Source organism: Eschrichtius robustus, chromosome 7 (assembly GCF_028021215.1).
Source record: "Eschrichtius robustus isolate mEscRob2 chromosome 7, mEscRob2.pri, whole genome shotgun sequence".
Lineage (NCBI taxonomy): Eukaryota > Metazoa > Chordata > Mammalia > Artiodactyla > Eschrichtiidae > Eschrichtius > Eschrichtius robustus.
This window is the reverse complement of record NC_090830.1, coordinates 90,341,869-90,354,242: the sequence shown is the minus strand read 5'-3', so window position 1 is coordinate 90,354,242 and position 12,374 is coordinate 90,341,869. Positions and strand designations below refer to the sequence as shown.

General features: G+C 35.5%; 1 protein-coding gene across 1 annotated transcript in view; it reads left to right on the top strand.

Moving 5' to 3' along the window:
• PTPN20 (protein tyrosine phosphatase non-receptor type 20) overlaps positions 1-12,374 on the top strand; it is a 92,705-nt gene that overhangs the window by 19,066 nt on the left and 61,265 nt on the right. The window contains 4 exon segments of the mRNA XM_068547890.1: positions 5,699-5,737; positions 5,739-5,800; positions 8,366-8,478; positions 11,755-11,757. Coding sequence (XP_068403991.1) covers positions 5,699-5,737; positions 5,739-5,800; positions 8,366-8,478; positions 11,755-11,757 — 217 coding nt within the window.

The window sequence follows — 12,374 nt, the reverse complement described above, 5'->3', positions numbered from 1 at the left end:
ACTAAGGCTCAAACTGTCCTTCTCTGTCGCACTTTGCATTTGATCAGTTCTTTCCTTTTCTTTGTTCAGGCAAAGATTGGAAGGGAGAGGACTCTGATATGAAAAACCTGGATCTATGTTTGCCTACATGGTATCATGATAACTTGCCTTCATCAAGTCATGACAGCTTGCCTTCAAGTCAGGAAACGACACCTATATCAGTGAATTGTGAGGTAAAACTAGAAGAAGAGGGATCTCTGCTAATTAACTATGGCTGATACCTAAATCACTGACTGAGCTCTCTAAAGAATAGATGTCTAATTTATCTCCTTACTGCAATGATTTCTCAATTCTCTGTCACTCTGATATTGAAGATGACCAAAACAGGGATTTGGAAGAGTGGGACTTTTGCAACTGAAGAAAACCCCTTTCACTGTTCTTTTGGAAATTTTACTTATTTTAGCATCTATTTTATTTTGTGCTACTAATAGAGACACAAAATAAATTTCACATAAAATTTGAAGCACCTTTAGATATATTGATGATAGAATTTTTAATTGATAGGGACAGCATGGTGCAGTGTCTCCAAACTATGGAATAGTAGATGGCTGTGAAAAAATCCGGGGCAAAATCCTCACCTTGATACATTACTTTCCTTGTGAAGATACTGCCAGTGTTAGCGCACAGAAAGGGAAATATATTTTCATCTTATGGGTGCCTTGTATTTTTTTTTTCTTATCTAATCTATTGGAGCTTTGGGACTTCCATCATGTTACTGTCCTCATACTCACTCTCTGTAGGTTCCAGCATTAATAGAGATAAAAATCAGTACCAAGAATAGGCACTGCCTCCCCTACTTTCCCAATTTGGCTGCCACCACTACCCAAGGCTGATAGTTGTGCTGCTGCTTTGAAAAACAACATTGTATTTTGGTTGTTCTCTCATGTAGGAGTCTGTCCATTCCTCCGTGACATGCAAGGTGGCCGTATCAAGACCACCATCACATCTCTGGCTGGCAGTCTCTCTTAGTGTAATCCAGGGTTCTCAGCTCCACTGTTGATACTTTTCTCTGATCAGAATGATTTTCTACTTGGAGAGATATTTGGAAGTGAGAAACTTCACAGAATGTCTTGAGTAGATGCTTTATATAACCATACTGACTCCCTTCTAGAACTGAGTATATTTTATGCTTTGGGTGTTTTCCCCTATATTTTATGGCTTGACTTTTCTAGGATGAGTTTTGATATGCTTTAAAGTTTACTTTTAGAAAAGAGTATCTTAGAACATTTCTGGGTATTTTTTAGAATATGTTGTTTAGAATAAAATCGCTAGTTTTATTAGAATTTGCCTTGCTTATATTTCATGAATTAATTTGATGTTATAGTTGCTTGATGCCCTTTCAGTTATGATGCTGTCCCTAGGAATTGTCTAGACTTCATAGACTTGTATGTAGATGACTAGATTTAGAAGATAGATCAATTAATTTTTATTCCAACCCTCATTTTAAAGGTGAAGAAACTAATTCCCAGAGAGCTGAAATGATTTGTCTGTGATCATACAGCTCTTCAGTCACAGCGGAAAGACCAGGAACCAGGCTCCTATCTCTTAGTATTACTGTTTACACTTTGTCCTCATAAATCTTTGCATATGCAGTGCAGAAAAGTTAACTTAGGCTCCTTGGAAAATTTTATCCAGCCTTTTCTTTGACATTACTTTGATTCAGTGAGCACTCTCCAAAAAGACCTGGTATCTTGATAATTTAGAATATTTCTCCTTGTGCCTTCTTGATACTGTTAGCCAAATCACATTTCATTCAATCAAAGACATGTTAGAGTCCTAAGTGAGCCTTATTTGAATTACAACTATCTAGAACAGTTTGCTTCTTTGATAAATATAATCGAGTTTACTTGGAAACATGACTTGAAATATGTCTCAGGTTTAAATTATGCTAGGACTTCTCACTTGGGTGATGTCACTTTTTCTTAGTAAATAAGTTGTGCGCAAATGACTTTTTAACGTCTTGTTGGAGATGGGAGGGATTGTGTCAGTGTATAAGCATTGCCCCATTTCTTTTCCTCTGTTCCATTTCATTCATAATCTCCACATTCCTACCGTAATTACCTGAAATTAATTTTTAGAGATTTGCTTTACCAATTAGTGTTGATAAACTATTTTTCAGGACTAGGTCAACTCTGTAGAACTCATTTCATTTAATTTATTGGTCATCCACGTAGTTTAATGAGAAGGAATCTTTGGGAACATTTTCCCTGGATATTTTAAAGTAAAAATTAAAATACACAGAACAATACTAACAAAAGAGAGCTGGTATAGCTATAGAGAGATCAGAAAGAAGAGACTTAAAAGCAAACAGCATTAGGCATTAAGAAGTCACTGTATAATACTAAAAGGTTTAGTTCACAAGGAAGATATAAAATTCTAAAATTATAAGCACCTAATAATAGCTTCAGAATATATAAATCAGAATTACAAGTAGTAATTGATAACTTCACTATGATAGTGGGCCATTTTAAAATATCTCCTTTATTAATAGATTAGAAAGTTAGTTAAGAGTATAAAAATTTTTTAAAGAGTCAATTAACAAGCTAGATATAATGAATGTATATAGAATTGCATCCAGAAATTAGAGAACACAAATTTTTTTCAAGCATACATGGACCATTTATAAAAATTTATCATGTACCACATCAAAATATATCATAACAAATGTCAAATAGTCTTTATAGTACTGACTGTGGTCTCTGATATAAAGAAATTCAGTTAGAAGTCAACCACAAAAAGATGAAGCATACATTTGGAATTTAAAGACACGTACTTCTAACTCATGAGTCAAAGAAGAAGTCATAATGGAAGTTTAAAATTTGAGAATATAATAAAAACAAAATCACTATCTATAAAAACTTGTGGTTTACTCACTATGCAGTAGTTAGCATATGTAATTATATAATCTATACCAATACATTTATAATGATACCAGCTATGAAGCATGTAGGAGTAAATCTAAGAAAAGGTGTTAATTGAGAACATTATAAAATGTTTTGATGGCTAGCCATATAATATTAATGGATAATAAGACTTAATATAACAAAGATAACTTTTTTTCTTAATTTTAAACCACAAAATTAATTTAACTTAGTTTCAATACAAATTTCAAATTTTGTCTGTTTGTATGTGAGGGAGAGAAAGATTTAATCAGCTGATTCAAAAATGTACTTGGGAAAACAGAAGGCCAAGAATAGGCAGTATTAGGACAGGAAGGTAAAGTGTATATGTGGTGGAAGGACAACTGGGATAACTGCAGGTTATCAAGACTTGTTATAAACCTATAGGAGTTGAGGAAATGTGGCACTAATATAGGAAGTGGCAAGTAAGACCAATGAAACTGCATAGAGATTCCAGAAGATGACCCATGTATATATGGGAACTTTTTCTGTGACCAGTGGCATTGTGGATCGAATGGTCTATGCAATTAATGGTGCTGGTACAATTGGTTATTCCAATAGGAAAGATAAAACTGAATTACCACCTGTGAGTAAAGGTCGACAGAACATTTTCTTCTTTACGATGAGAAAAATGATCTTGTGTTAGCCTTCTAACACCCTGTTTCTCTGGAAGCCTGAAAAATGGTAGACTATCAGTTGTGTTACCAGGCAGCATTGATTATGGTAAAACTGACTCCTGGGCTAGAAGAATTATGACTAGGACTATAAACGCCTTGCTGAAAGTATTGATACAAATGGGATGAATGTGGGAAGCTCCTTGCTGCAGTCTCTAGAGGTTAGGCTCACCGAGTTGTTACAAGAGGTCCTGCTTCCTGTGTAGCTTGAGGCTTCTAAGCCAGGGTAACTGGTACCCACCCATGTCATCTCACTTCCCTCCACTTGAGGCGACACTAGAATGCCATTAGAACTCCTGATGAGGGCAAGCCTTAGGCTATTCTGCTGACATGTATCTCCCTTCCTGTATCCTTCTGCAAAGCTCTCCTAGTGCCAGGTGTGGCCTACTGGATCTTGTGAATGTCTTTTGAATGCCAGATCATTGTTGGTGGTTGAGCAGAATGGGCAAGGTACACTTTACACTGAAATTTATTCTAGGTGAATGAAATCCCCAAATATTAAAAGCAAAGCTTAAAGAAGTTTAGAAAAATACATGAGAATTGATATCTTTTTTTACCCGCATAAGGAAGGATTTTTAAAATTTATGTTTTATATGTTATTCAAAATGGCAATTAACCAATTCACTAGAATTTAATATATTCTAAAATGGTCAAGTTATTGCTAAAGTATAATTTAACTTTATATTTTAGGCAATGCTTATTTATGTTAGACTAAAGACTTAATAAGTTGTATTAACTTAATAAGTTATATTTGTCCAGTGAAACGAATATGCTTGATAAGAGTGCTAGGTAGTTGTTTGCATCTTTCCATTAATATGCTTGCTTTTAAAATCGATTGTGCTTAGGTCCATATTTCTGTAATGATGTCTGTATATACGCCTACAAGCATATATATGCCCACTAGGAAGTATTCCAAGTCTAGTAAATTTCATGGAATTAAGCAAAATATATACACATGCATATACACTAACAAGAAGGGAAAGGATTAATAAGTTTCACAAAATAAGAATCATCAAAAGATGCTTCAAAAAAGATGAAAAGACATAACACAGAGTGTGGAAAGACATAACACAGGGTGTGGCTAGAGATGCTGCATGAGAAACAGATGGGAGCTGAGGGTGGGAAATTAGGCAGAGGCCAGACCATGGCAAGCCTCCCAGTCTTTGGACCTGTTGTTCCTTTTGCTCAGGATGCTTTCCTGTCTCTTTGCCTAGCCCTTCCTTCTGTCTTTTAGGTACATGGTGGTTAAGTATCACCATACTCTGTTACTGCATTAACATTTATCACAGCTGTAATTTTTCTACGCTTGCTTGTGTATTTTCTCTCTCCTCATCAGAATATATATGCTCCACAAGGGCAGAACGCATGCCTCTTATTCAGTGTTTTATCCGTAGCACTTAGAACAGTGTCTGCATGTACTAGGACCCCCAGAAAAGAACTGTCAAATGAATGGATTAATTGAAGCAGAATTGAGGGCTAAAATATTGGTAACTAAATCTTTATTTTAATGTGATTTTTCCCTTTAATTATATTCAATTTTGTCTACCAGTGGGCCAGGTACTGTATAGAATGGTGCAAAGGCAACAAAGTGGACTAAAGTCCATTGGGCAGAACAAAATCCTGTGGCAGAGACATACCTAGAATTACTGGATTAGATTGCAAGCGCTAAAATAAAGGTAAATAAAGTGTTAGGAATTTTATTTTCACAATAAACTAAATGTGATAAGCATTCATTATAAGAATCTCTTCTGGGCTGTAGTAATAATCTGTTCATCTGTTTTTTTTTTTTTTAAGAAAAATGAAGTTTATTTTTATGAACTTTTGGCAAATAACTTGGGTGGTTCAGTAGAAATAATTTATATGTGCATAGTACTCTACACTCTGTTTTGACAGATTGGAAAATATTTAATAGGGAGATATACATTTCAAATGATTTTCTAGGAGTAGAAATCACACCGTGATTGTGGTTTTAATTCTATTATTGAATACCTTATTGCTCTTCTTGAGAAGCTATAGAAATCATTTTCTTTAAACTATATATTCTTAAAATCATAGCCATAATTTTTTCCTTTCTTATGCCTGTAGGTTTTTGAAAATGAAGTTAACTCAGGGGAAGTAAAATTGTTTTCTTCAGGATTTTCAACATAGTGATGATTTTGAGGATCAGTTTAAAAAAGAGACAGAAAGGTATAACTAATATGCTTATTTAGTGAGTTTTTTGCTTATTCATATTCATAGCTAGCCCTCTGAGTGGAGACAGTGAATAATGGTCCTCAGATGTTTGATTAGTTTTAAAAATATAGTTCTTTGTAGTAAGTACAACCTGATTTGTCTAAAAATAGGGTGTATTTATGATCTCATAAATATGGTATTAACACAAGAAAAGATATTCCTAAAGAATTAAATTTCTCTGTCATATCAACAATTACCCAGTTCCAAAGCCTTTGTAAATGTGTTTGGAGCTCTTGGAGGGGGCAGTGTACTTGAGGTAAGGTAAAGCTCAGTACACAACTAAATTTTATGAGACATTATATGCTTCCAGAGAGAAAATAATATACTAGAAATGGAATTATTAGCATGGCGAATACTTGGTACTATAAATGAAAAAAAATTTAAAAACTGGGAGAAAAGTAAATTTCCATTAGAAAAACAAAAGAAATAGCAGCTTTCATGCTTATAAAATGTTCAAATTTAGGTGTTACATGCAAAAACATCAAATAAGGAAACATATTTTTGAGCCGTATTTTCTTAGAGATTTATAAGTAATGTTAGCTACAGTCACTGGAAGAGCACTGCATAGTAATGTGTATAGTATGCAACTTGTATAAACAACTTTCACAAGTGCATTAAGTGAACAAATAATATTAATTCAAAAGGCGTTTTGAGATAATATTGTATGCTACTAATATATACTAATTAGTAGATACTAATTATATGCTAAGCACTGTATACAAATACAAAGTATTAATAGTTCTTGCTCTCTAGTTTATAGTTTAATTGGGGACACAGACATGTAAAAGACAAATTTAAATACAGTGTAGTAAATATTATTATAGAGTCAGAGTCCAAGGATTGTGGGTACAGAAGACAGAGGACTATGCAAGGGGGAGAGTTCCCCACCACCTTCTTTGAAGAAAAGATATTTTGGTTGGATTTAGGATCGGATCTTAAATAAATAGAAATTCAGCAGGTGAAAAGGGAGGGAAGAAAGTTTCAAGCTGTGGGGAGAAGTTTGAACAGAGGTAAGGAGCTATGAAAATATCTTATTAATGGTGAGAAATGTGATGTGTCAGGAGTTATAAGGTATACGTGAATTGGAATGCCAGGAAACTTGAGAAGATGAGAGACAGAGCAAAAATATAATGTGGGCCAGAGTGTGAAGGAACTCAATATATGTGAAACCAAGGAGTACACATTTTATTCAGTCTGTTAGAATGAAAATGAAGCACAGATGGAGTCTTTTTTGCATTTTCCTATCTGTCTGTCAATCACCTATCTGGAAGGAGGATTGCTGGTAATGAGGTGAAAGACAGCTGGCAGGAGATGGAGAACAAGTTGATGTTTACAGTAACCCAAGAAAAGGTGGGGAGGAGGAAAGAGCAAGAAACCTGAAATTACCCACAGAAACAAAAGGAAAAGACATTTACTTTGTTAAGGCTGAGGCATAAAGGGCATAAAGGAAATTAATAGAGATAAGGATGAAAAAGTAGGCAGGGGACAGACTACCAGCATCCTCAATTTATGAGTCCAGTAAGGAGCCTGAGTTTATCCTGACGTTAGTGAACAGGTATAACAATAAAATTTGAATTTTGGGGAGAATTTTCTCTAGAAATTGGAGATTAGACCCAGAAATCAAATTAGGAACCTTTTGCTAAGTGGAGTTGCAAATGAAAGTGCAAAGAGAGCCAAGCAGATAGCATAAGTGAGTAAGCTGAGTAGTGAGAAGTTGGAGAGGAAACAGAAAGGGAGTGTGGGCTCATATTTGAGAAATCTGTTAGAGTATATAGAGCAGTTATTTAGACAGAGATAGAAAGATTAAAGGGTCTTCTGTTTTTAAGGTGAGAGAGAATCAAGTATTCTTATGATATTGTAGATAGAGAGAATTTGTAGATAGGGAGAAATTAGTTATATATAAGAAAAGATAATTTTAGAAAAATCTCTCAGAGGAGACAGAAGGCATAGAGAACATGGAAGGATTAATTCTGAACGTGGAGAAAGTAAGGAGTAATGAAGAATGTTGATGCATTTTTAAAGAGAGTAAGTTGAAAGAGTTCTTACTTTCTGGCTTACATTTTATAGAAGGGACTACATTTTTACTAAAGCAGAGAATTGAGAAGGGGACTACATGAGGGTGGTAATATGGCAGTTAGGAATGGTAGAGGAAATGGAATAGAGACGTACCAGTGTTTTCCAAATGGCTCTCTGCTGATACTAGAAAACCCAGGACTCCAGTACTCTTCTTCCACCACAGCCTGGATAAAGGAGGAAAGAAAGTGAATAGGTGGCTTGATCCAAGGCAGCTAGTTTGCAAGCCAGGTGAAAGGGAGAGGAGTTGGAGTTTGTGATCGGACATTCGAACTTTGGAATTATCTCTTCGAAAGTGGGCCAGTTCCAGGGGCTGACAATGGAAATGGGTGGCTGAACTGAAATGGAGGTGAATGTCAATTGAATAATTAATATAGATTATCAGAGATTCTTTCTTAAATGTATACATTCTCTGAAACCATGAACGAATATAAATTTCTTTTCTAGTGAGAGTGACCCCAGCTTGTGGACAACCAGTAGCTTCTTTCTAAAAAAGAAGTCGAGCAGTGAGGATGAAGAGCTTGCAGGGCCTTCCCATACTGACACCCCTACACTTCAGGGTATGACCTCATCCCATTTTATTAGCAGATTCTTGAAGAGGCTATATTTCAGAGGTATGCACAAAGAAATTTCTAATATAAATGCAGGTCCTGAGGTAGGAGAAACTTTTTCAAATGGGGAAAACATGATTTTCTAGGATTTTCCTTTAAAAATGAAGAAAATGCTCCACCCCTCACATTCATAAAGGGCACATTTCTACCCTTTCTTTAAATATTTTAGTATGGCAAACATGTCAATTTAATAAAATGATCTGTTTGTATTTCTTAATGATTTGTAGAGCCTTGAATATGACCTGCTTCTTCATTTTCTTAATTTTAATTTGTTGCACAGTACATACTTTGTAAGTAAAATAATAACTTTTTGTTGGATTATACATTATCACATGTTGTGGGAAAAAAGAAAATACAGGTATGTATAATAAAATGAGTCATAATACTGAAGAATATTCCAAATTTTTTCTGTGTATATGTATTTACATTTGTATATAATATAAATATAACCGTGGAGAAAAATATACATATATAATTATTGTGTATAAGGTTGAAGAATCACATACATACCTCAGAAACCTTGGAGTCAGAGAAGATCTTAGAGATCACCTTTCAACCACTCATCAAGTGCCAGAATCGTCTTCTCTGATGACTTTTTTTTATTTGAGGAATGTCGAATCTAATTAAGGCAATATCACACTATATAATTATTAAAGTACAGGTCTCACACAAAAATAGTTTACAAGAAAATACTTTTTAAATACTGAAGTATAACTTATATACTGTAAAATTCACCCTTTTAGCATACAGTTCTGTAAGGTTAGACAGAGGTCTACCACTACTGTCAAGATACAGGACATTTCCTTCACCCCTCAAATTTCTCTTGTGCTCTTGTGTAGTCAGCTCCTAACTCTACCACCAACACCTGGCTGCCTGTAATCTGTTTTCATTCTCTTTACTTTTGTCTTTTTCAAAGTGTCATGTGGATGGAATCATAAATATGTTGCATTTTGAGTATTTTGCACTTAGTGTAAAGCTATCCACACCATTGCATTTACCAGTATTTAATTAAAAAAAAATTTGCTGAGTAGTATTCTGTTATATGGCTACACCAGTTTGTTTAGCCATTTACAGTTTGAAGGACATTTGAGTTGTTTCCAGATTTGGCAATTATGGATAAAAGCATTACAAATATTCACATACCGGTTTTGTGTAAACCTAAGTTTCCATTTCTTTAAGGTAAATATCTAGGAGTGGGATTTCGTAGTCATAAGTATATAAATGACAAACTATTTTCGAAAGAGGCTGTAGCAATATGCTTTTTACTTTCTTTTCCTCCTACTCTTTTTTCTCTTTGTGTTTCAGTTAAGGCAATTTTTATTAACCTGTCTTCAAGCTTATTAACTCTTTCCTCAGCTGTGCTGACTCTACTAATGAACCCACTGAAAACATTTTTTTAGCTCTTTTATAATGTAATTTTTTTATTGTTAACACTTCCATTTGACTTATAATTTTCATCTCTGTTCAAATTCTGTATCGGGAGGGTGAGAGGGAGGGAGACACAAGAGGAAGAGATATGGGGATATATGTATATGTATAGCTGATTCACTTTGTTATAAAGCAGAAACTAACACACCATTGTAAAGCAATTATACTCCAATAAAGATGTTAAAAAAAATTCTGTATCAGTTCATGCATGTTGTCCACCTTTTCCACAAGAGTTTAAACATATTAACTATAGTTATTTCAAATTCCCTCTTTGATAATTCTAATAGATGGGTTATTTCTGAGTTTTTTTGTTTTCTTGTTGATTGTTCTTTGACAGTGATTTTTGCTGCTGTTGCTGCTGCTGCTTCTTTGTGTGTCTCAAATTTTGACAGTGTTGGTGTTTGTGCACAGGTGAATACAGTACAGTTGGAAATAGTTGTGCCTGTTCCTCTGCTAGGTCGTTAGGTCATTGATTCAGCATGTTGAGGACATGAACTGGATTTTGAACTGTAGTGACCTACTGACTTAAAATTTCTCAAGGTTTAACTTGTACTTAGGTGGCAACTGGAATGTTAGAGAGTTTCTTCTACCATTCCTATTCCATCCCTAACTTTAGGTCTTTCCCGTGTGTCTGGGCTTTAGGAGTCATCTCCCTGCCCTTGCCCTCCCTCCAGCAGTAGCCTGCTGCTTGTTGTTGTAGCCCAGTCTCAGCCTGGTGGTCCTCTATCCCTGGATCTAAGCGGTGGGATCTAAGCAGGTGGGGCTGCCTCTCCTCTCTATGGCATTCAAACTCTGCCTTATATTTTTGGTAAGTCTAGTGTGGGAGAGGGTTTCCTGTCCCTTGCTTAGTGGTAGGAGACTCATTATAGTATTGGTATAGGATCCTGGGATCAGGGATGTTTCCGGCCCTCCTCCAGGAGTGGAGGGTTTTTCTTCTGCCCTTTTTCCAACTGTACTGTATTCACCTGTGCACAACAGGGTTTGCTGCTATTCCCCCTGCAATTGAAGACTTTTGTTCTGTTGGGGAGGTAGGTCCAAGTGGGGCTTTTCGACAGCAGTGGCAGTAGCTCTCCTCCTCCAAGCCTATGCCACTGAGAGAAGGGTTCCTTACATTTCCTATCCTGTCTCCAGTCCTTCTTATGAGCACTTATGGAGGTCTGTTGAGTCTGTGAGGTGTGCACACTCTCTGTATCTATGGCTTCCTGGGGTTCTATATGCTCACACTAGGCTGAATTGCTCATTCAGCCTTTAGCAATATATTGGGCTTTTTTTTTTATCTGAATGCTTTCTGTATAGTATCTGGCATCTCGTTCACCCCTCAGCTGCCACAAGTGAGCCAGTGTGCCCTCCACACACTGTGACCGCCACAAGTGACCTGTCGCTCCTTAGGAGGCTGTCTTTCCTTAGATTTCAGAATACTTCGTTGGCCTGTAACCACAGCTCTCTGATGGGTTCAAAAATTTTTTTATTTTGTTTTTTTCAACTTTTATATGTTGTTAGCATGAGAGTGATGCTCATACTACCTTTCTACATTTTAGGCAGAAGTGGAATTTTGAATATAAATGTATTTAAAAAATAAAAACAAGAGCATATTCCTTTGTAAACATGTCTTTTTAATGAATATATATTTATATTTCACTTTTTAAAAGCTAAATAATGTTCCATTGTATGACTACACAATTATCTGTATAGTCGATCTCTTCTGGTTGGTCACCTAGGGTAGTTCTTTTAAAAACATTGTAATGTACAGTGATATGATAAATATCCATGGAACTCAATCTTTGGGAATATTCTTAGACTGTGTTGAAAAAAAGAACGAAACTATTCAAACTGCTACTGCTGCAGCAACAGTAGGAAGTCCATGATCTAAGATCAGCATCTAGCCAAGCAAGTGGTTTTGAGGGGTTTTAAAAGAAAAGGGGTTTACATTCTGAGTGATAGAGGAACAAGAAACTTGTGGTTAGTATATCTAGAATTATTCTTTTGAGTTCTGTTTGTGTTCAGATATAAAGACTAGATGATTTTGTTTTGCTTTATTATGGTCTCCTAGTGACAACTAATATTGGTGCTGTACGATGTTTGTTTCTGTACAGCAGGAGAATGTCATAGCCTAGCTGCTTTTCCTTTCTTAGTTCCCTCATTTTCAGTTTCACCTTAGGACTAAGGTTAAGCCCCTCTTGGGGTCTGTTATTAAGGTCTGCACTAAAAAAAGATTAATGCCCAGAAAATATAAAGAACTGCAAATTAATAAGTAAAAGACAAATAACCCAATAGAAAAATGGGCAAAAGACATTGCTCTGGACTGTATTTTTCTGTTCCCCCCAAATTTATATGCTGAAGTCCTAATCCCCAATGTGATAGCATTTGGAGATGGGGCCTTTCGGATATAATTGAGTTTGAATACATCATGGGGGTGG